The 24,087-nt window shown below is 48.0% G+C and overlaps 1 protein-coding gene across 6 annotated transcripts; it reads left to right on the top strand.

Moving 5' to 3' along the window:
• The first annotated feature begins 480 nt into the window (after nucleotides 1-480).
• Nucleotides 481-24,087, top strand: HORMAD2 (HORMA domain containing 2). Of its 6 annotated transcripts, none has more exons than XM_032706184.1 (14): nucleotides 483-560; nucleotides 1,768-1,826; nucleotides 3,179-3,263; nucleotides 4,056-4,233; nucleotides 5,071-5,134; nucleotides 6,108-6,144; nucleotides 7,349-7,369; nucleotides 8,052-8,078; nucleotides 9,399-9,466; nucleotides 12,465-12,616; nucleotides 13,135-13,388; nucleotides 13,541-13,649; nucleotides 14,695-14,759; nucleotides 23,749-24,087. In XM_032706184.1, the coding sequence occupies exons 3-14, from the start codon at nucleotides 3,219-3,221 to the stop codon at nucleotides 23,863-23,865; spliced, it is 1,137 nt and encodes a 378-aa protein (XP_032562075.1). In that variant the 5' UTR covers nucleotides 483-560; nucleotides 1,768-1,826; nucleotides 3,179-3,218; the 3' UTR covers nucleotides 23,866-24,087. The 6 variants fall into 6 exon arrangements, with proteins under 6 accessions (XP_032562078.1, XP_032562076.1, XP_032562081.1 ...); XM_032706189.1 differs by having other exon boundaries at nucleotides 485-560; nucleotides 4,089-4,233; XM_032706187.1 differs by lacking the exon at nucleotides 1,768-1,826 and having other exon boundaries at nucleotides 481-560; nucleotides 4,089-4,233.

The following is a 24,087-nucleotide window of genomic DNA, read 5'->3' as shown; positions in this document are numbered from 1 at the left end:
ATTCTAAGAACGTGGTTTTAGTAGTTGAAAACCTGCACCTTCCTCGAGGTGATATGCTGCAAATAAACCTAGTATTTGGCTATAAAGTGATTTTAAATATACATGATACTACACCATTCCCTGCCATGGCTGGCCCTGCCGCTATTTCTTCTGCAGGGTCACCTTGTGTCCTGGTTTTGGCGAACGACAGGGTTAAATTTTCGCAGTAGCCGTGAGGGGGCTAAATTGGGGAATACCATCCTAAAACAAGGACACCTTGCCCTGCCCGAGTTCCGGGTGCAGGGCAGCAGGGACAGGGACAGACACAGGGCCAGGGACAGCGGCACACACAGACACACGATCAGGGACAGACACAGGGTCAGGGACAGCGGCACGCACAGACACACGGTCAGGGACAGACACAGGGTCAGGGACAGCGGCACACACAGACACAGGGTCAGGGTCAGGTCTCCGCCTCACGGCCGGGCGGCCTCACCCCGCCCGCCCCCAGCACCGCCCAGGCCCGCGGGTCCGGCGGCACCGCGCGAGGGGAGCCCGCGGAACCGGGGAGGGCGGAGAAGGTACGGGAACTGCCCGGCCAGAGCGGGGCAGGCAGAAAGCACGCCTCAAGGGGGAGCCCCAGCGCCTCAGGGGGACCCCGAGCGCCTCAAGGGGACCCCCAGCGCCTCAAGGGTGCCTCAGTGCCTCAGGGGACCCCCCGCGCCTCAGGGTTCCCTCAGCACCTCGGGAGCTCCCGTGCCTCAGGGGAACCTCCCGCGCCTCAGGGGGTCCCTCCGCTCCTCACAGGGCTCCCCAGCGCCTCAGGGGGACCTCAGATGCCCCAAGGGGACACTCGTCTGCCTCTGGGCTTGCCCCGTGCCTCGGAGGAAGCCCCCGCACCTCGGGGGTCCCTCAGTGCCTCAGGGGTCCCTCAGGGGTGCACCTCAGGGGAGCCCCAGCGTCTGAGGGGCTCCCACGCCTCCGGGCACACTCCCCTCCGGCAGCTCGGGGGGTCCCTCCGCTCCTCACAGGGCTCCCCAGCACCTCAGGGGGACCCCAAGTGTCTCAGGGGGACCCTCCTTTGTCTCTGGGGTTTCCCCCGTGCCTCAAGGGTCCCTCAGTGCCTCAGGGACAGCCCGCGGCTCCCGCCCCTCAGGGTCTCCCTCCGGAGCCGTCCCTCCGCTCTTCACAGGGCTCCCCAGTGCCTCAGGGGAACCCCCCGCACCTCAGGGGGACCCCAAGTGCCTCAGGGGGACCCTCCTCTGCCTCTGGGGCTTTCCCGCTCTTCAGAGGGACCCTGGCGCCTCAGGGGTCTCTCAGCGCCTCAGGGGTCTCTCAGCGCCTCAGGGGTCCCTCAGTGTCTCAGGGGTCCCTCGGTGTCTCCGGGGTCTCCTGCGCTTCAGCCCCACCGCCTCTTTCCTCCCCCTGTGCCTCAGGGGGACCCCCAGCCCCTCAGAGGTGCCTCAGCCCCCCGCACCTCAGGGACCCCCAGTGCCTCATGGTGGCATCAGGCGCTGCCATGCGAGGGGCAGGACCTGGCCCTGTATGGGACACAGCCACTCAAAAAAAACCCCCAGAGACACCCCCAAAACAGACTTTTAACCCCATCTTTGGAGCCATGGCATCTTTTAGGGGCTGTGGTGCCTCAGATCTCCAACATCAGGCACGAGGGGAAGGGCTGAGGGGGTGCAGGGCTGAGGGGGCAAAGTCCCACGAGGATGGGGTTACCTGAGGGTGAGGGTTGGTTTTTCCCATTTAATATTAATTTCCTGATATTTGGTGATAAAGTGGCTGCCAAGTGGTTGAACATTGGAGTTCCAGGGCACCTTCTGTCCCCTCCAGCCCAGGTAAGACACTGATGCTGAAGTCTTGTATCTGAACGGCCAGGCCACAGTGGATCATCTCAGTCTAGGTGATGTTTCCTCTGCAGTAAATCAATATTAAGTATGGTATGGTTTAGAAAACATGTTTTCTTATCTCTTTGTTTCACTTAAATCAGCTCTATTTAGCTAATAACCTCACATCGTAATAACACCTTTGTCTGCCTTGATTGCATTCCAGTCCTGCTCGCAGTGCCTGGGTAAAAAAAGCTACTTTGCTAAAATATTTAACACATTAAAAATTTTGCAGGTGTGTATTTGTTTAAATATACTTTTATAGCCGTAATCTGTCCTCATTACTAATTGAAACGCTAAATTTAGCATAAAAGCTGTCACCATGTTTCAATCAACATGTCTTAATGACTGCCAACAAATGGAAATGAGGCTTCCATGGGAAAAAAAGCACAAAAGGTACAAATGCAGAACAGGGTTGGATCAGCTGAGTTAATAAAAGCCCGCTGCTGGCTGCATTAGGTCAGGATTTAAATCAACCCCCCGTGTTTATGCTATTATTTTAATTGTTACTGGGAATATTGACTGGCTGTGGACTCTGGCGACCTGTTGGTGGTGTTTCCTGTCATTAACATCCCCTGTTAGTAACGAGATGTGGAGATCTCCCAGTGAGTCATTTTTCAAACCAGTAAACGCGTGCCTTGTTAATTCCAGCTAATGGAAGTTTTTAATCAGGGTGTCAGGTGGTGCTAAATCAAGCTCCTCACCCGAGTGCGAAATGTGGAATGTCCACATTATTGCCTGTATCAATCAGCTCCCCGTTCCTGTATAAAGAATATTTTCCTCTTCAATCCAGGCTTGTCTAACAAGCTTTCACTGAAACAATTTGGACTTCTCTCTTTTTTTTTTCCCCCTTTTTTTTCTCCTTTCAAGGTGTCCCAGAAGACTCATTCCTTTATTCCAGCCAACACTGATGTTAGTGCTTTTCCTGCTTACCCTTGCTAAAATATTACCTACTATTGGCAGGCCTCCAGTTCTTTCACATTCCCCCTTCACAGTTTTTAATGGTTGTGGGAATTAACATTTGTGGTTTGGAATATGAGAAATGCATTTTGAAGTGACTGACACCAAGTGCAGTCGTGGCCCTGAATTTCAAACACTATCGATCGTTTGCCAGTGAACAGAGAGTTTTCGTGCTCTGCAGACTCAGTGCCATGGAGTACCCTTGGCTTGCTTTGCTTTAGCTGTCCTGGCTGGCAGTTAGTTTTCAGACCTGAATAACCTGAAGAATCTCATTCTTAGTTTAAGAAATATGAGAAACAGCAAAAACTTTTTTCCAGGTGTCTCGTATCTTCTTTATTTTTCAGCGTTCAGTTACAAGTGGAAGGCAGGTCTTTGAAATACAGGATGGCTACTCAGCAGCTAGTCAGGCAAAAGAAGAAGTCCTCTAAGGTAAAAACCTTTAATTATGATGGTACTGACAACCTTAGCTCTCTGTTTGGGACCTGGCACGCCTGTGCCTGTGGAGGGAGGTGGGAGCACTTTCTGCTGTCTGCACTGTTCTTAGCTGGATTATTTCCAATTCAGTGAGAAACAGCGTGGGGCTCTGCCGTGGTTTGACTCAATAAATGTAGGCTCATTAGGTGTGCACTGAGCTTTATTAGCAGGAAGAACAGCAATAAACTAATAAAAGAACTTAATTTAGTGCAGTGTCCGCTGCATTGTTCATGTCGACATCACACAGTGTGTATTTACAGTAGCTCCAGGTGCAGCCGTGTGCTGTTCACAGCTCGGAGTTAAAATCACTCTGAAACCTGGGGGTGTGCAGCCCTGGCAGCTCAGGCTGCTGTCAGAGCTCCCAGACAGCTGTGGCACTTGGTACAGCACAGTTGGTGTGGCCTTTGGTACAGCAGCGAGTGCCACACCAGCCCTGGCACTTGGGTGACTCTGCAATTACAACTACACACTTTTTTCTAGGGATGGTTGTCTGGTGAGTGCCAGCATTGGTGCAGTGGAAGGGGTGAGAATGTGGTAAAGGGGAAAGTATGTCCAGCCAGTGCAGTCTGCACCTGAATAATGATCTGATGATCACTATCCTGAAAACATTTAATCCCACCCACCTTAGGCACGATTCTTCCCTGTGCAGCTTGAAAGACCAGAGAAGTGTTAAAATGACATTTTTAAGTTACCCTCTCTCCACCTGCTGTGAGTTGTTTCTAAATATAGTCCCTGTTTTCACTACAATGGTGCTATTTTGGCCTTGCCCTCCTCTTGCAGGAAGCAGTGCTGTTCCCTGATGCCATGGCCACGGAGCCGCAGTCTCTGGTGCTGGTGAAGAGGCTCCTGGCCATCTCCGTGTCCTGTGTCACCTACATGAGGGGGCTGTTCCCAGAGAGCTCCTACGGAACCCGCTACTTAGATGGTAACACCGTTTGTGCTGCATTCTTATTTCTGCTCGCTCTCTTTTAGCTGTAATCTGCTTCACGTGTTGGCTTCTGGCTGCACATGTCTGAGTTCAGTTTGTTAGGGAGTTGGCCACAGGCCTTCTCAAGTCTGGGTGGAGACAGTACTTCTGAGAGAGAGCACGGAAGACAACCTAAAACTCCTGGCTTTTCTGTCAGTGTTTCTCTTCTTTTGAAGTCATTCCTTGGCATTGCCAGCCCTGTGAGTGAGTGACACAGGAGAGTGACTTAAAAATCAGAATTTTAAAAAAAATTAACTCTGATTATTGTGTTTTATTTTCCTTTGGATTTTTGAGCCCTCAAGGTTCACACTGAGATTCTCTTGTGAGATTGAAAGTGCATTTTCCACCTTGAATGCCTGGAAACACAGTAGAAGGAGCTGTGTAGAAAATCTTAACAGAAGTAGTTTATTCTGAGCACAGTCATTTACCTCATACGCATGTTGGTGGAGTCTGAATGCAGAAGGGAAGGTGTTGTTAGGGAATGGTGGGATAGGATGGAGTGGAGAAGAGGAGGGAGGAGAGGATGAAGCTGCTGGTGTTTTGAAATTGAGCTGTAACTTCAGCTCTTCTTCCGGGAGAGCCCTCAGAGCTGAGGAAAGCTCTGACATTTGCAAATTCAGCAATGAGTTTGTGTCAGCCCAGCTGGGACTCAGTGGAAACCCAACATTTCCGCTCAGGAAGGACCTCCAGATAAAGCATTTTATCCAAAAAAAGGGGGGGTGACAGGCTTAGTTTCAGTGTTTGCCCAAGAGCTGTGATAAGGATTGTAACTAGGTGCTAAATCTGGTTTTGCAGACCTATGTCTAAAAATTCTCCGCGAAGATAAAAGCTGTCTGGGATCATTGCAGATAGTCAAGTGGTAAGTGAGTAACAGTGAAACCAAGACAAGACTGTGCTGAGCATGGAGACATCTGCCCCTGCATTCTTCTTCTTCCTGAACTGGAAAACATTGTGCCCGGTAGCACTGCCGGTGCCAGGGGAGCTCCCACTGCTGCGGGGGGTGCTTGGCCCTGCGTAAGCAGGACAGAATTAGCTGACCCACATCATGTGAGTTCAAGGTCTGTGGAAGTGTTGGCTGCAGTGAGGTCATGGTCAGGCCCCAGAGCACACGCAGCAGTGGAGGTACAGAGAGAGGGTTAAGACAGTCATGAGATCAATCCTGTTGTTGTTTAGTCTTTTCTGGTTTCACTTTGATAGGGATTCTTGCACTTGTTTGTCAGTATGTGCAATATTTTTTTCCTATAAGTACCCCCCAGGTTTTCTTCAAGATGTGTTCAAGAGTTGGCACGTTCCCAGCAAGCAGAAAAACTGACTTTGATGTGCTAAGGAGATACCTCAACAGCACATCCTTTCACTCCAAGAGCAAATATCTGGCTATTGCTACTTCAAATAATATTTACTGCTTTGGGAAAATCCATTGCTGTAAACTATGCATCAGATAACAAAGATTTACAAGACCATACATGTTCAGATTCAGCCAAACTCTGTACAAGGCTGATGGGAAAAGAGCCATCAGAGCTCTGGCTGGGGAGCTGGAACAGAGCACTGAGCAGGGAACCACTTTGGCCTCCAATCCTTGTCTTTGTCAGGATTCAAGTGGGCTCTGGTCTGACAGGATAATGCCCCAGAAGTATAAACAGTGCACAAATGCAGAAGGAAGGACAGTGCCTTCAGGGCTGACCTGAAAAGGACTGTGCAAGCCCCAAATGTTGTTAGTTGTGTTGTCCTAATTCCAGAAAAAAATGCCCTTTAACCCGTATCTAATGAGTGTGTGTTTACAGATCAGGAGATAAATACTGCTGGTTAGTATTAACATGTTTTTTCCCTGGCAGGATTCAAGGTTGTTTTGATGCTTTGGAGAAGCAGTATGTAAGTTTTTCTTCACATTTTTTGCTGGAGTTTCCTATTTCTTCGTAAAGTATGGACAAAACTATCTTTCTACTGTATTTCTGTTACAATCTCTCATGCACACAACACATCTTTATGGCCATGGGACAGGGGGGAGACCCTGCCCTGAGTATGAGATTTGGGATTTTATGCCTTGAGCCCAAATCTGTCCATGGTGTGGGAACTAATTTTCAGCTTGCAATGGATTTCCCTCAGTTCTGTGCTCTACATTTGTGTTCTCTAATGTCTGATAGAGGCACTGCCAGGCAGAGCTGAGATCTTGATCTCCTACCCTGTTTTCTTGAGAGAGGTTCTGTGCTTCTGCTCTCCTTCATCTCCTTTCCCCTTCTGCTCATCCTCTCTAACCCTCCTGGCTTTTTTCTGGCTCAGAATTTACTACTTTTTTGGGGAAAGTAATTTATCCAGTGAGGTGCGCAACCGGTTCCAGGACAAAACCAGTAGCAAGAAATCATATTCCTTGCTGATTCTCCCATAAAATCTGCTCTGCACAGGAAAAAGCACCAGCTGCTGTCATCTCTGTCAGCAGTGTTCATCAGCACAGCTCCTCCAGCTCGGCTGGAGTGCTGGTGGTTGTGGCACTGATGATCTGACGGGCTCTCAGACGTCAGTACAACTGTCAGTGTGCACAGGACAATTCACAACGTTGTGAACGCAGTGTAGTGCTTGCTGACAGCTCTAGGAGATCCTTTGCTATTTATGAGACATAAATTAATTGTTGTTTGACAAGGATTAGGGAAAACCTGAGGTATTTAATGGGTATTTTCAGATTGTTTTCAAGTCCCATGTACGTTTCCTTGCTGTAGCATAAATACCTTTGGAGAGCTTCTCAGAGGAGAGCAAATATTAGTCTTTAGTGGGGATAGGTGCTCTTGCTAAAGGGTTTTAAATCAGCACAGCCTTTGGGGATTTGTTTAAAAGGAGCCCCATGGGAGCAGGCTGAGCATGGAGCTGTTTTTTGGGGAACTGCAAGTAAAGCCAGACGAACTGGCCACTAGGTGTTGCTGATGCCGTGCTGGGAAGAATCTGCAAAACGGGTTTTAACTCCTCGTTCGTTGAGTGTATCTATTCCTTTGCCCTGTGTAGGCAGTTAGGTTTTGATAGGACTTGCTTTTCTTTGCCTGCTGAGGTTAGATTTTCATTATGTGTTTTACTTTTCCCTCCTCAGCTACGCATCGCTGTCCTTGCAGTAAGTAGATGAATACAAAGTAGTTTTCTTTCCCCTCCTCTGCTTGAAAGAGATACAGAGTCAAGGTTGTGTCAAACCATTTGTGCCTTTTTTAAGGAGAAGCCAGAATGTGTATGATTTTTAATAGAGCTATGACCTTTATCAAATATGTAAGTGTGAAGATCAAGGCTGCATGGGGATGTTTTTCTCAGCATGTCACACTCCTGACTGAGGCCTCACATGCATCCTTAGACTCTGAGAGGCACTTTCATGTGATTCCTATCATGGGAGCTCCTCTTCGTTTCCCCCTGCAGAAGTGTCCTTACTAATCTGATCCTGGACAAACCACACACTGGTGGTTCCAAGACAGCCATTGGCCCTGGCCCTCTGTAAAGCTCCAGGAGCTTTCTCTGCGTCTACTCTGTGCATCATCTGAGCAGTTAAATCTCAGTCAGTAGTTCCCTGTGAGGGTTGGAATGGGAATTAGCCTCATTCCTCCACAATTGCACATTAGTTGTCTTCTACCTGTCTTTGAAGTAGTAAGTATTGCCTGCTGATAGAGGAAAGCTGTTTCTCAGCCATTCCTTTCTCCGATCCCACGCTAAAGATAGTCCAGTCTCTGCTGTAAACTGAAAATATCATTGTTAGTCACTGGTTCAAGTTGTCCCGGGGAGAATGCCCTCACTGTGCTTTCTTGTAACAGATTTACACCAATCCCAAGGAACCGGAGGTAAGAAAGAGTCTTAATTAATCTTTGAGGCAACTGCAGCCATGGGTGAGTAGATCTGTATTCAGAGTGGAGTCGTGGGCTGAAGTTCCACCCTGACGTAGCTGCTCGGTGACCTCCTTTCTGTCCTTGTGCCTTCACTCCAGAGTGCCAGCTCAGTGAGCTGGATGGGGATCAAACACCAGGCACCAGGCTGTGGGCCCACCAGGGCCTCAGGCAGGGGTGTCAGCAGGCAACTAATGGCCATGTTTGCCCTTTTGGTTTAGTTTCCCAAAGAGAAAGAATGAGAAGTTTCAAAATAATTCATTTATGAACCACCTTTTTAACAGCCCTGGTGGAAAGTGCTGTGTTGTTGTGCAGAGAGGTGTAGGACAGAAGTCAGGAATCCCTTCAGACCTGGATGGATGTGCTGTGTACTGCCTGTCCTTGTCCTTTTGGTGTTCCCTGTTGTGTTTCTGTTTTGTTACATCTGTCTGGGGGATACAGATGGGGGGGTGTGATCCTTAGTGAGGGTCTGCATCCATGCTGGAGATCAGAGAACAGCTGTAGCCTCTTTGCACCTGAACCTGGTTCCAGTTCTGCTGTGTGTCACCTCAGCATCTGGGGACAGAGCAGGAGTTTAGTTGTGCCAAGACTGGGATTTGTAAGGAAGGCTCAGACTTAAAAGCACAGCTGAGCTCCTACTAATCAACCTCATTGTCTCCGGAAAAAGTGAATTATAGGCATGGAATTGGTCTACAATAGATCCTTTCTCCTGGGGGGGAAGCTGTCTGTTCTTCCTAATTGTTTTATTCTTTAATCCTTTTAAATGGAAAATGATTTTGTTTTTTTGTCTCCCTCAAAAAAAAAACCTCTGAGACCGGTGAAATTCAGCAACTGTTTCCCATGCAATATTGTTTGAATTTCCTTGTGGGAAGAGTCCTCCAGACCTTTGTGTCCCTTCAGAGCACTGGGCCAGGCTTCCTTATGACACTGATCACCCGTGCAGCTCCCAGTTTTCCTTAAGAAGGGAGGGTTGGCTGGTCCTGGAGCCTCACTAGAGACTGAGGCTGGGGAGTCAGGCCCATGGGGGAAGTGGAAGGAGGAAGCAGGAAGTTTGTAATTTTGTTGTGATTCTTTCAGTGCTAGGTGAGATGTGGTTGTTAAGAAAATTTGCCAAAGCCCGTGCAAGCAATAATGGAGTTAAAGTTGTCATCATGTCATTAAGTTAATGCTGTGCTCTGGCAGAGAGTGTGAAAGGACTGCTGAGCTCAGGACACATCTTTACACTTGTTACTCAAAGTGACCCATTTTTGCTTTTCCCTTCTCTTGTTACCTCTCTAGGTAGTGACTGAACTGTACCAATTCAAATTCAAGTATAAAAAGAAGGTGCCACAGATGGACATCAGCAGGTAAAGGTTTGGGTTGGTTTCTTAGGGTTACACTGAAAACTGGTTATGAAGCATTAAAAAACCACACTTTATGGTTGCCCAGAGAAGCTGTGGACTCCCCGTCCCTGGAAGTGTCCAAGGCCAGGTTGGATAAACTTGGAGCAACCTGGTCTAGTAGAAGGTGTCCCTGCTAATGGCAGAGGGTGGGAGGACCTGAGCTTTAAGGTCCCTTCCAACCCAAACCATCCTGTGGTTCTGTGGTTCGAGCATGTCCAAGTTGCTGAGCAGCTGTAAATACCCTCAGAGCTGAGGATATTCACCCTGCAGGATACGACCTGCTGGGAGGATGAGTCGAAATGAGGTTATGTAGCATCATGAGGCCCTCAAAGGGCACCCGAGCTGAGCTCGGGACAGTTGGTAGCAGCGGTGCCTCATCAGGGGGGTGATGCAGAAACCAGCACAGTTCCTGAGCTTGCTGCTGTCTCAACTGATTCTTCCATTTTCACCACACAGCCTCGTGCTTTCAAAAGGTTTGATCCCTTTTTGTCCCCATGATCCTGCACCCAGGGTTTTTTCCCTTGGACATTTGCATACATGTCTTCTGCTTGAGCAGCCCTGCGTGGGTGACCCGAGAGAACTTTCGCTTATGATGCCTGAGTTGATGGTGCAAAACGTGTGGCAGGAAGCAGCAGCTCTTTGCCTCTTTTTGGCACTCTCTGTTAGATATTTAAAGCTGTGCTTAGTAGGCCACAATCCTGTGGAGTTTCAAATAAATACTATCAAAGGCGGTTGGCTGCAACCAAAGCAAAAAAAAGAAAACAATAATTGACCTGTTTTCAGTTTATTCTGCAGTTGCCGTTGGTGAAATCTTTGGGCCTGGAAACCTGCCTGTACAGCAAGAGAGCTCTGCTGTCTTGTGTGCTCCTCAGGAAGCTCCTCTGCTGCACTCCTGGAGGCTGCCTTTAGCTACTCTCTCTCAAAACACATCCAAATAATTTCTAGTATAAGGCAAAATGATCTTCTATTGGGAGAATCTGAATTATCTCAGTGTGGAGTGTCCTGCTGGCTGTGCCCTCTGTTTCAGCTCTGAAGCTCCATTGTCCTCACTACACTGAGGGGAAGAGGAGATTTGGGATTTGAAAGATAATAGATGGCCCTTGAGTACTTTGGGTTTTAATCAGCCTTATTCATTAGTTCCCAGAGATAAGGACAGTCCCCCAATGGAGCTCAGCATCCCTCAGAGTCCATCTTGCTGGCCAGGCAATCTTGGTGTTATGTTTGTGTGTGCTCTGAGGCTCCAGAGCCCAGGGCACCAGATTCCTGGGCTGTGCTGTGTTTCCTCAGGGACTGGCAGTGCCCTGGCAGGCTCCTGCATGTCCCTGCAGTCCTTCATAATCCGATGTTCTGGCACGGACCAGAGAACTGTGTCATCTTTGCTGTCAGCTCCCTCGGCTGATAACACTGCCTTTTACACCTGCAGTGCTTGTTGTCATGTGCAAACCTGGAGTTAATAATTCCAGGAGAGAGGTTTTGTGGGTTTGCATCATCACATCCGAGGGATAAGGGGAAATGTTCCCCTAAATGGTCTTTATTTTATATGGATTTTAGAGGAATTCTTGCCATAGATTCCTGTCCTTCCAAGGTTCAGTTCCTTCTGCTTCTTGACACGCTCCTGCATCAAATTCACAGTGTTATTCCTGTATTGAATCAGTCCTTGACCTGTTAATTCCTATGGAAGTCTCATTTCTTTTTTTCTTGTGATCTTTCCCCTTGCCATTTCTGATCTGCTAATCCCACAGTTTGTAAAGGTGATGGATATTCCACCTTAGGCACTGCCAGCATTTCCCTCTCACTTGCTGTACATTTCTGAACATACAGGATTTAATCTAAGACCACAGTGCACATCTAATACCTCGGAGTTTTGCTGTTGGCAGTTCAGAGTCTGCCAGACCGTCCCCTGCCTCTGTCAGCAGTTTGACTTGATGATCTTAGAGGTCTTTTCCAACCTAAATGATCCTATGATTCCATACTCTGGGAAGTCAAGCCACTGTGTTTTCATGACAAGCCAAGAAGCTTCAGCTGGAAGGGGGAATCTGTCTTAATGAAGCTGTTCTTTGCTGTGGTTCAGTCAGATTCAGCCCTGGGACCCTCTGCTCTCTTGGGTCACTCCCTGCTTTTGAAGCAGTTTTGGGGGATTGCCTTAGGGACCATCCAGCCTGTGTATGGGGCCACCCACCCATGTCAGGGGTCTCCCCAAAGACGTAATGAAGGAACCACATGGTTTTATGGCCCCTTCTCATTGCAAGTTAGGGAAGTTCAGGTCCCTTAGTCACATAGTGATTCATCTGGGCCATCTAAAGTTAGTTATCTCATCTACCTCTATAGTCAAGAGAAACAAACTCCTCCAGATTGCGATTCATCCCACTCGTGTCACTCGTGGGTCTCAGTCTAGACTGTTTGCTTAGCCCAGCCAGCTGACATTTGGATGGCTGAAGGAGGGGAGAGGAATGCCCCTTCGTCACTGCTGAAAAATGTGCTTCTGAACTCGTTTTTCTTGCATGGAATTGAGGGAGAGCATGCGATTTACCTCTCTTCAAACTGCAAAATGGACTTGAAAATAGCCCCTGTGATGAATCGGCTTTAGATTGGATTCTCAGCTCATTCCTCTCATTCCTGAAATCGCTTAGGTGAAAGGCACTTGTTTTATGGGCCTTTGATCCAATTTAATCATGTTCAAACAAGTGACTCATGACATTTGTATAATGGGGTCTGTTGCCCCAGCTCCAAAGTCTGTTCAAATGTAAATGCCAAGCCTTTGAGTCCAGAGCGGGTGTTCTGAGGATGCCACCCCATCCCTGGAGCCTGTTTCACTTCCCTGTTTAGCTGGAAATGACATAAAGACATTGTAGCTTTGTCACTAGTGGTTTCAGACAAGTCAGTGGGTGCTCTGTATGTGTAATTAGATCGTGAATATTCATGACTGAGGATAACAAATCTGTTATTCTTCTTCTGGTTGTAGCAACCACAGGGAGTTTGTGACTGGGCTGTGCAGCGAGGACATCAAACAGGCCAGCAGGCTCCTGCTCCGTAAGCTCTACCTGCTCATGCAGAACCTGGGGCCACTGCCCAATGACATCACCCTCACCATGAAACTCCTCTACTACAACGATGGTAGGTGGGGCAAAATTCCCTTTCCATCAGTTTCTGTAAGAAACGAGCCTTGTAAAATAATTGAAGCACAAAAAGTTGAGATGGGAGCTCTTGGCTGATAACAGTGAGAAATGGTGTAACACAGTAAGTCTGAGGCACAGGGATGGCAGATGCTTTTTGGGACAGGTGTCCATGTAAGAGGTACAGACATGCAGTGTGAAAGGAAGACATCCCTCTTCCCTGGGGTTTTTTTGGGGGTTGTTTTTTTAAGGAACAGGCGCTGTCAGGTTCTGCTCCAGAAACTGAGCACTTAAATGGTATCTCAGCATCCTAAAGTCATTGTTTCTCTGAGCTCCCCGATAACATTTGCTCAGCTCACTTTCCCCTTTGCATTCTCTCCCTTCCTCCTGAATAAAACCAGAATATTTTTAGTAGTTGATGTTACTCGAGGCTGGTTCACACTTGTTATTTCTGAATCAGATTTGGGAGAGCTGGAACTCAGTTTCTCTGACCCCAGTGGGTTCCCTCTCCCTGTGCAGTCACTCCCAAAGATTACCAGCCCCCCAGCTTTAAGGAAGATGCCAGCCCTGGTGACCTGTTGTTTGGAGGGGATCCCGTCAACCTGAGAGTGGGCTCAGTCTCCACCGACTTCCACCTCATGAAAGTGAGAGTGATGACTGAGAAGAAGAGGGTGAGGAAGGCTCACGGCAAGCTGATCCAGAAGAGAAGCCCTACTGAGATCTCCCACCAAGGGTTAGACTGCGAGGAGGAGGAAGAGGAGGGGAGCACCAAGGTATAGAAATAGCTCTGTTCAGTTCTCACTGCAGGAACGGAGTTTATTTAGCAAAACCCTCCTTAAAAGAAACATTTTGGGGTTTATGGATTTACCACCTGGCCATGTTTTTTAGACTGTGCTATTAAAACAACACATCACTTGCTTTACAGAATCACCCTCTCCCTGTCAGCGTAGATTCAAGTGAGCATGAAGGGAACAAAAATAACACCCACCCAGGCAGGAAAGTGGAAGCACCTTCTTTGTGCCTTCAAGATACAGGTAAATATCCAGTTTTGAAACTAAAGGGGCTTCTGCTCCTGACTGTATCCCAGCATAATATTTAGGTTTTCTCACTCACGTTGAAATGGATAAACCGAGTTTGTTTGAATTTTGTGTCAGATCAGCCTGAACTGTACTGAAGGTCTTGTGTAGGCTTGGTTTGTTAACAGAAACATTTAATTTTGTATCAGTATCTTTCCACCTCTTTATCTCAGCAGTTTCTTTCAGATATGGAGGAAATGCTCAGATCATCAAAACTGTGTTACATTATCTCCATGTTCACCAAAGCTCTTTAGCTGTTACAGTTTGATTTTTGCTAATAACTTCCATACATGAAAATACATGAAAGAAAAGCCTCTTCTCTCCCTTCAAGTATCCCAGCCTCTGATACACCACGCTGTGTTTGACCTTTGAGGCTCTGGGATATAGCCTGTGGAACAATACCATCTAGTGACAAAATGGTAAATAGCATTCCTGGGATGGCCGGGCAGCAGGATAAAGCAGCTTCTCTGCCTGTGGAGTCACCTTTGCAGGGTCTTTCTCCTGTGGGTTCTCCAACAACTAATAACAACTCATCCTGCCACCTTTGGCACTCTGGGGATATGAACAGGATCCTCCTCCTCTAACAGTTGCCTGTTCTCATGAAACTGAGGCGCTTTGGAGACCCCCTCAAATTTTATTGAAACTGTCTAAAAGGTTAATAATTAGTACACTGGGAAGATCTGCCCTCCTTTCCCCCACCCCTCACACTTAGAGCACATGCTCTAAGTTTGTTGCATAAGCTTTGTTTTCTTAGAAACCAGGTTAAAATGCAGTTTAAGTATAATTGATAGAGGTGCTGCAAGCTGATGTGATGCATGTTCAGATGACACTTAATTCTGACACCTTTCTGGGAATAAACTGCCAGTGCTGGCAGTTCCTGGGAGCAAAGGTTACACAATTTCATGGAATTTTGCCCCAGTGGTTTAGTCAGGCTTCTGGATTGGTTTTTTTTTCCTCCAGTTAAACTCTTTAAGCTAATTTTGCTTTGCTGTTTGGATTGCAGGTAGAAAGAAGAAGACAGGAATAAAAGAGACAGGCAGGATGCCTTGCTCAAGGGCATCCCAGCAGGTGAGGAAACTTTAGTGGTTCCAAGATATAGCAGGCACGGTGGAATTCATTGCCAGGGGTCATTGTGTCATCGAGGATGCCACGAGATTCACTAACATTAGTGGATTTATGGTGCAGGATCACAATACATAGAGGCTACAGAGTGTTGGGCCAGAGGGATATAAGCATGAAGTGGGAAGAAGCTTTCCATGATCAGCTTATTTCATACATCCAGTACCAGAAATGGGTTCTGTTCCCTGGAGTTGGCACCTGTGAATTACAACACAAACTAAACCCATCCCTGTCCCAGCCATGCTGCTTTACCTGTGTGTGGGTTTGGGTGAAGGATCTGAAGTCACCACCCTATTTTAGGTTTGTCTGTTGCCCTACATGGTCTTCACCTCTCCTGTCTTGCTTCCAGACTGTCTTTACCTGTGAGTCACAAGTACTTACTGAATCCTATCCCTTTTTGGTTCCCTCTCTGAGATAGGAAGAATTATCCCCTGGGGGTACTGATCTCTCTTTTGGTGGTTGTTGGGGCAACCCAAAGAACTGGGGTAGGCCAGACATGTCATCTTAGATAAGTGATGTAAAGTTAATCCCATCCTGAGGGCTGCCCAGGCCAAACCCTGAGTCACAATCAGAGCCTGAATACATGGGCATGTGCAGAGGTTTTCTCAGTGACAGGGCAAATCTCTGAATGCCACCAGCCTTGCCGTTTGATCCTTCTCCCATTCAAATTAGTTGAGAATCATGTGAGCTTGAATGGTCAGAAACTGCATCTTTACAGGGTAAGTTAACGAGAGTAGGAAATTGCTACTAAAATTTTCCCCGCCTCTGTTGAAAAGAATCCCGGGGTGTCTAACCCAGACAGCAACTGCAGACTGCACTCACCGTGTCATTCTAAAGGCATCTGCGAGGTATTTGCCTTGACTCTGGATCTTAGAAATGAACTTCTGTGCCTAGGCTGGTATTTTTCAAACTTTAACCACATTTTTTTTTCGTGTCACATCCTCCGGTTTCCTTCTCATCATTGTTTATTCTGTCGTCTGTGTGAAAACAGGAGCCTTTTTTGTTTGTAGCTCATGGTTGTCCCACTGATTCATGCTCTGACCTTCTTTTGGGGCTGTCACGATGGTAAGCAGAGGACCAGACACTTCTCTCTCTCACTCTCAGCATGTGAATTTCATTAAAATTCGGTAGCAGGAGTGAGAGTGTCTGAAGGTGGTGGAAACAGCATTAGTTGCTGAAAAATGGAAGGATCACTTTATCCATCATATGCTTCCAAAGACTTTAAAAAAAAAATAATCCCGAGCCCTCTGCCTGGTAGATTCTGCGTGGGAGAGGGTTTTCTTAATGTATTCTTTGATACTATTTTTAAAACCTCATTACTTCGAAGCTGGCTAATATTTCACTGGGTTTAGGGAAAAACAAAGTCAAGGCAGTAGTTAGAATCATCACTGTAAAACCTGTGCTAATAAAAATTTGACACTCTTTTCCATATGAGAGGGACTTTCCCTTCTTTTCTGAAGGAAGTGGTTAAAACAAATGACCATTGTGTATTCCACTTGAATCAGGAAGCCAAGCTGATGAGTGAAGTTTGTCTTAAAAAACGAGTAGAAGCTTTGGGTGGATGGGAAGTCTGAGTTAGGTGTTATCTGACAGGGTCAAGTACAGGTAAGATGGGTTGGAACAGACCTGTTGGGCTGCAAGTGTGAACACCTTGTTGCTGTCCAGACACTATTAATAGTGTTTTCCAGCTGTTGGGTTGGGGTGTGGATGCCAAAATTTTCCGAACTCACCAAAACAATTTGGAGTGTCCCAGAAATAGCTGTCTGCACAAGGGTTTGATATTTGAGAAGTTCTGAGTTCGAAACCGTTACCCACAGTCACAAGTTGCTTCTGGAAATGTGGGTGAGCACATTTCTGCCCTTCATCTGGAGTGAATCCTTCTGATTCCTTGGTTACCAAAAATAAAAACTGTGCTGTTGGAATTGAGTTTATTGGTCACTATCTTCCTGACCTATAGCTCTTCAGGAAAACCAGGAATGAAAGTATTAAAGGCTTATTTTTATCTAATCGACATGGGAGAGGCGGAGGATGCGGATCTGCCAAAAGAGGAGCAGCTCTTCCTGCCCAGTGAGAACTGGAACTGGACTTTGGGAATGACCACGGAGAGTCTCTGACAGGGCTTTGTAGATTGGGGAAAAATTTCCATGTACTCCACTGGCTTGTTATCTGCAATCTCATGATTGATGATCCTCGAGATCAAATGAGAGATTGCCCTTTTCCAGCAGAGCATCTCTGTGCTTAATCATCCAGAGTTAGACACCAGCATGTAAATTAGCCCACCTCTGCTGGCTTCAAGAGTGATTGCATCAGCCAAGGATTTGTCCCCCCGTGTTATGTTTGTGCATCTTCCTATTTTCATTGGAATTCTAGGAGTTGGGAAGAGTTGGGGAAAAAAGGGAATTTCTGCCCATTGGTTTAACTTGTAGAAATCTGCTGATGAGAGCGAGGTCCTGCACTGACTTGGAATAACTTCTTGAGTTCTTCAGCGAAATCCTTTATCCTCTTGTGAATCCTTTAATGTTCTTGTCCTGAAAATTGGTTTTGGTCAGCTTTGTCTTCGTGTAAGCAAACGTGCTGCAGTGGAATGAGTTTGGAAGGAAATAGAACTAGAAGATGAGTAAAATCTGACCATGTGAACGCCTCTGCAGGCTTTTATCTCCCATCAGGAAGCTGTGGGCTGAAGTTCTGGGGTGGTCCTTGGAGCACAGCGAGGCAGCCGTGCAGGGAGCCTTGGATCGCCCTGCGCCGGAGCCGGGAATGGTGTGGCTGGATCAGCACAGCACAAGGCAGCTCTGCCTCCCAAGTTTCTGGCTTCATTAGCCACCACCAGACACTGCTCCTGCTGCTACACTGGCCGTGCTTATAGACTGCTGTGGGACATGAGGAACGTGCTGACACTTGGCATTGTGTGGACAGAGCAGTTGGGATCAGTGCTAGCTCAGGGGTGTGCTCGGGAATTCTCTGCCTGCTGGAACCCTGCTCCTGCCATGTGGATCAGCTCTGCTAACGGGAGCTGTCTGCACTGGGATGTCTGGGGAGACATTCATACCTAAGGGTTGTAAATCAGTGCTGGTTTAGCCCTCAGAGGACAGTCTGTCTGGCCTCCAGCTGCTGCTCCTTGGCTACCTGGCCATGGCCTCTTTCTCCAAGGGACTGTGACAGCGATGGAAGCCAGCATGGAAACAGAGTTTCATGGATGACACATGATGACCTGTTGTGTTTGCCAGGGATCAGTATCCTGTTGGTGCCCAGGGTCATGGTTACCCTGATGGAGACCTGAGAGCCTCTTCCAGGGCCTAGAGGGGCTCCAGGAGAGCTGGAGAGGGACTCGGGACAAGGGATGGAGGGACAGGACACAGGGAATGGCTTCCCACTGCCAGAGGGCAGGGATAGATGGGATACTGGGAAGAAATCCTTCCCTGTGAGGGTGGGGAGGCCCTGGCACAGGTTGCCCAGAGAAACTGTGGCTGCCCCTGGATCCCTGGAAGTGTCCAAGGCCAGGTTGGACGGGGCTTGGAGCAACCTGGGCTAGGGGAAGGTGTCCCTGCCCTTGACAGGGGGTGGGAACAAGATGAGCTTTAAGGTCCCTTCCCATCCAACCCATTCCATGATTCTTGTGCCTCGCTGAGCTGCCGTGTCCTACACAGCTTCTGACTGGAAGTGAAGGTCAGCACAAGTGGGTTCAATTGCAAATAACAGCTTGGAGATCAAGACCTTTGTTGTCTGATCTTTCCCAGGCAAAGCACGTCCAAAAGTGCCATGACAGGAGGCAGTTGAAGGGTGAGACCTGCCATGTGCACAGCAATAGCGAAACATTTTTCTGTGGCAATGTCATTATCTTGAACTTTTGCAGAAAAGAAAAAAAAGAAGCAAGGTTTATCTCTAACTGTCCATCAAGAGCTGTATCTGATGAGAAGTTCCCAGAACATTTTCTCCTCCAAACCAGCTGAAGCTACACAGACCCAAGCAGTGAAGAGAGAAAGATTCAGAGATGAGCTTGCCTCTCCTTCCTGTGAGCTCAGGCCATTCTGGGAGGAGTGAGACAGGGAGGTCAGGAAATTCCTGGCTTCTCTCAGTTCACGTCAGATCCTCAGCTGTATCTTGGGGCCATTCATCCCTTCCATGAGTTATCCCTGTCTAGTGTGCAGGAAACAGTTTCCTAGTGATCTCTGAGTGCAGAGGTGAGGCCCATCACCCCACAGATCCGGGGAGGTTTAACCCTTGTGCCCTCGAATTCCCTGACAGCTCCCCCGGGGACATCCCTGGGAAGATGTGGCGCTTCCGTGCTGGCTACCATTCCATATATTCATACTAGCAACCAGACCCTCTGGAGAAATCCACATAAATTAAGGTTGGACAGATCTAATATCCCAGGAGGGACTGTTGGGTAGCAACCTAGTAGGTAAAAGGAGTGTCCATGGCCTTTCTCCTCCTCAGTGGAGAATTCCAATGCTGGAATCATACAGGGGAAAGCTTCTGGGTTTGGAAAGTGGGTTGGATTGTGATCCAGCAATCAGAATGTCCATCATGGAAGACTACAGTGTGATTGAGGGCCCTGGAAGAGATTAGTAGGAGAGATAGTGATAATTTAGTCTTTCAGCAGGTATTTTTTAAGCATTTTTTTTAATACTCTGGAAAAATCTGTTCATTAGTCCTTTAAAAGCTACAAGACACGCGAGGTGCAGAGCGGGCTGTGAGACCAAGAGATGGAGCTGAATGGCAAAGGTTTGAGAGTGAGCTGAGGAAAAGGCAGGGGCCTGGTGGGAGTCACTGATGTGTTGACGTGGCTTCCCGGGCACAAAAACGTGGCCGGTTTCTGCAGCAGCGCCACAGTGAGGCCCACCCGTGTCAGCTGTCTGTCCTGCTAACCAGCAGGAGCGTCCCCCACGGGTACAGAGATGAAAATCAGGAGTAATTCCACTGATGTCAGTGTGACCACGTTACTGGAAACTGATGGGAGCACAGTACTGAGCCCACAGAGCCACCTCCGCAGAGCCAGCGAGGCTGGGAGGGGAACCGGAGACTGGAGTGTCCAACCAACCTGCTCAAAGCACGGGAGGGGAACAGGGCTCACAGGGCCTTGTCCACTCCAAGGATGGAGACTCCACAACCTCCCTGGACAACCTGTGCCAGTCTTTGGTTGCCCTCATGGTAAAAAAATAAAAAGTATGTCCTTATGTTTAAATAGAATTTCTTGTATTTCCCTGGAAGTGTCCAAGGCCAGGTTGGACAGGGCTTGGAGAAACCTGGGCCAGTGCAAGGTGTCCCTGCCCATGGCAGGGGTTGGGACTGGATGAGCTTTAAGTCCCTTCCCACCCAAACCAGTCTGTGATTCCATGATTCTGTGATTCAGTTTGTGTCCATCTCCTGTCCTTTCACTGACACTGTGATGTGTCCTGTGAACTTTGATTTTCGCTGTGCTTGGGGAGCATGGAGCAGCCAGCTGTCAGGGAGCAGGTGGGAATTACTGCCCTCACCAGCCCACACCTCAGCTCTTAGGGGACCAATTTAAAGAGTCACTGGCTTGATTTTTGAAGTGTCTGGAGTTTGCTGTGCTGTTGAGTCAGTGGTAGCTGCAGTTGAAATCACAGGATGCTTCAGGCACTGGGTCACTCTCATTCTGGTGAGAGTCCCCTGCACAAACTGTGTTGCCCTCACACCTGACGGTCACTCTGCCTTTTTTCAGCAGTTAAATCTTGTATCTCAGTCCTTATTCTTCCAGCTTGCTCGATGGAACTGCACTTCTTTTGACATGAATGTGCTTCTGAATTTGTCGGGGTAGTTACAAGGTACCAAACAAAACCCTCCGTGTCCCGGACAAAGGGAACATTTCTGAGGGCAGAAAATTTGCCAAGTGCCAAACCTCAGCATGGGGCAGGCTGGGGACAAAGAGGGACACAGCCGAATGCTCTTGTGCAATTTTAGCTGCTCTGCATAAGGATGCCCTGGGAAGCAAAAACCACGTCAGGACAGGAGAGCTGTAAATTTGCCTCAATTTATGCTGGGAATTTTCGGCTGGAATACTTGGGGACACTGGGGATTGCAAACTGGGTCCTGATTGTGTCTATCTAAGAATAGCAGTGTGGCTGTGGTCTGCTCATGCTGTTTGGTCCACCAGTCTGCCTTGGGAAGGCTTTAATCTAAGTCTAATCTATTTTTAGCCTGATATCTCCTCCAGACAACGCGCAGCTGTCCTGAGCTCTATGCCAGAAATTAGTAACACTTGTATGATTCACAAGTGAGCTGCGGTTCTACAGAAGAATTCCTGCTGCAAAGTGTTACTTTTTTACACGTACTGTAAAACAGGAGATTCAAAGCCACTGTGTGTTCGTGGTATGACCCAGACCCTGAACTCCTCCTGGGACTCAGAGTCAGGAGGTCATGGATCTGTTCCTGCGTTTGCTACTTGATCTGGACTTGTCCCACCTGTCAGCATGGTCCCTGTGCAGGGTGGGCGTGCAAGAGCCTGCAGCTTGTCCTACCTGCTTTTACAGCAGCTGGCTCATCCCTGGAGCAGGGGTTGTGTAAGAGGAAAAGCAGCCTTCACACAGTGCAGGCTCTGCCATCGGTTATTCAACTCAAGCATCCCAGTGCATGGGAAAAATTAGAACTAATCAACTTCTGGAGGCTTTGATTGTATGTTTAGTCAATGGGAGGGATTTCCTGCTTCTCACCACACCGTTGAAGAGGTTTACTTTCTGGTTCAAGTCAAATAAACATACATAGAATCTGACTTAATCTCATTTAGAGTGATGTTTCTGACGAAGAAACTGGAGTGTTTGGTTAAGGATGGGAGCTGAAGTTGGACATGGGGTCTGTTCCTCGCTCCAAGTTCCTCCATGAACTTGTAACTGGGCAGGGACAGGCCAGGGCATGTTGTCTTTGGTGAAATACCTCTCCCTGTTGACATCTGATTCACTCAGTAGATGAACAGTGCTTGTCTAGAGCCCTCGATGGCTTCCATGGATGTTTTCAGTCCTCATCACAGGTTCCTGTGAGGTGCTCGTGCTGCCTGTGGTCAAGGGCAGGAAAACCGGGGAGACTTGGAGTGTGAGCAGCTGCTTGTGGCCTCAAAAGTATCCCATTCGTGCAGAAAATTTGGGAGGAATGGCAAAGGGGTCAAATCTTCATGGAGGAGCTGTCTGGGGAAGATCCGTTCCTCAATAGAGGAAATAAAAGCACCAGCTCTTGCTGAGCTGCCTCATCCAGGTGACTGGGGCCGGGAGACTGGGAATCATCACCCTGCTTTGTTGTGTGGCCAGCAGGACAGGGACAAACCCTGCAGCTGTGTTAGCACTGCAGAGGCTCTGGATGCAGCGTTTCCTCCTCTAGGCCCTTTCCTTCAAGAAAAGGAAGCAGACAGGTTAAAACCATGCCAGGGAGGGGAAATTAAATATCTGCCTAAAATGCCCTTTGGAGCAGCTGGATATCAGGTGAAGAGCTGCAGCTGCAGCACAGACCCACTCATCCCCCTGTCCCTGGGCAGCGTCGGGAGCTCTGTCAGCCCGAGCGTGCAGGATGAGGGAGAACCTGCCCAGCCCACTTTGGCACATTCTTGTTTTTAGGGAAAGGAAAGCGTACTTTTTGCATTAAGCAATATTGTGTTGCTCATCATGAAGAGGAGGGAAGAGGGGAAGAAAAACAATTTGAAACAGTCTAGAGAGGCGAAGGGGGGTTGCTTCAAAGTCTTTTGCTGTTAATCCCTAATCAGAGCTGTTTCACACATTAGAGAGCCCATTGCTATGCAGAGATTGCCGAAGCCTCAAGGTCAGAGGGAAAGCAAGCCCTGGTGACGTGAGCGGGGAATTCTATAATGACCACATCTTGTAATCTGAAGACCTTGTGCTCATCCCCACGATTCATCCTGGAATAGCTCTTCATTAACTCCTTGTGCTTGCCCTGCCTCAGTTTCAGGATTCCTCATGTTTTGCAGTGACACTGGAGGGAGGGACTCCTGCTCTAGCTCAGGAATTTGGTTAGCACTCCTTTCCCTCTCCATTCACCTCACTGTCATCCAAGTGAACTTTGTTTTGGAGGCGAAGCTCTGTGCTATGGTGTGTCCCTTCAGCTCAGCTCCAGTGAGAGAGGTCACATTACCAGACTGTGCTTCGTCCCTTCTGGGTGGGCAACAACACACGTTGCTCTCAGTGGCTCCAGATTATTATTGTAAAAATGCAAATATGTGACATGATAAGGAGGATAAGTGAGTTTGTCCCCTGGCACAGCCAACACTTCAGCTGTCGTCCTGGCTGTCCATCTCCCTGTGGTCTGTCTGAAGTGCCTGTTCCATTGACTCATTTATATTCTCACATAGACTTATCTGTGTTTTTTAACCTCTTGGTTTGTAGGCTCAGAAGATTCCTGGGGGAGGTTTGTGTCTTTCTAGAGGGAAGTTAAGCCTTCTGGAAAAAAGCTTGCTTGGCTTAGTTATTTTTCACAAAGTCACAGGTAGTTGCAAAGTCTGAGATCGATCAGCTTGTGCTGAATTCCCTGATGTACAGAGGGAGTGTGTCTCCTCCTTACAGGCTGTGACCACAGATTTGACCTAAGTGCCCCCCTTCTTTTCCACATGCTCTGATTACCTGAGGTTGGTGGAAAAGCCAGTGCCCTATCAGCTATTATATTCCTCAAAGACCTCCTTGCTGCTGCTATTTTCTGTTGGCAGTGAGAAGGTGGGTCCTGTTCATGTGCCACCAAACCCATTCCCTGTGCCTGAAGCTGAACCTGTTGCTTGCACAACTCTCACAGTCCCACCAGTTCCATCCAGTACTCCAGTTTTGATTCCTTGCCTAATTGCTTTTCTGGAGAACAGGATCACACTGAGCCAAGCCAAGAGGATCCAGGCACACACATGGCAGTTTTGGAAGCTTTACTTTTTGACTCATGTAGCAGGAGCCTGCTCCGTGAGAATGATCCCTGTTTCTGATGGTTCTTGCAGATAAACCTCCTGAACCTTGCCTTTAGCCAGGAAGAGGTAACAGGACCTGAGAAGAAAAGGAAGGTCAGTGAACCAGAGAAGCTGCCTCTGAACAGCAGGAAATTATGTTCATTCTGACACAGAATACGTTTTGGAAGGTGTGAGTTTGCACTGTCATCTGACTGGTGCAGACCTTTCCTTCTCCCAGTGTTTAACCCTTCTACATGCCCTGTGTATTTGTGAATGTTTGTCTCGTGAAAACTCTGGTTTGCAGAGAGACAACAAGCCCCATAATTGTCATGGCATTGTCAACAACCAGCCCTTGTTTGATGTTCTGAAGTTGAGGATTTATAATTCTGT

Source organism: Chiroxiphia lanceolata, chromosome 18 (assembly GCF_009829145.1).
Source record: "Chiroxiphia lanceolata isolate bChiLan1 chromosome 18, bChiLan1.pri, whole genome shotgun sequence".
Lineage (NCBI taxonomy): Eukaryota > Metazoa > Chordata > Aves > Passeriformes > Pipridae > Chiroxiphia > Chiroxiphia lanceolata.
The sequence above is the reverse complement of the archived record's forward strand: the minus strand, read 5'-3'. Positions and strand labels throughout refer to the sequence as shown.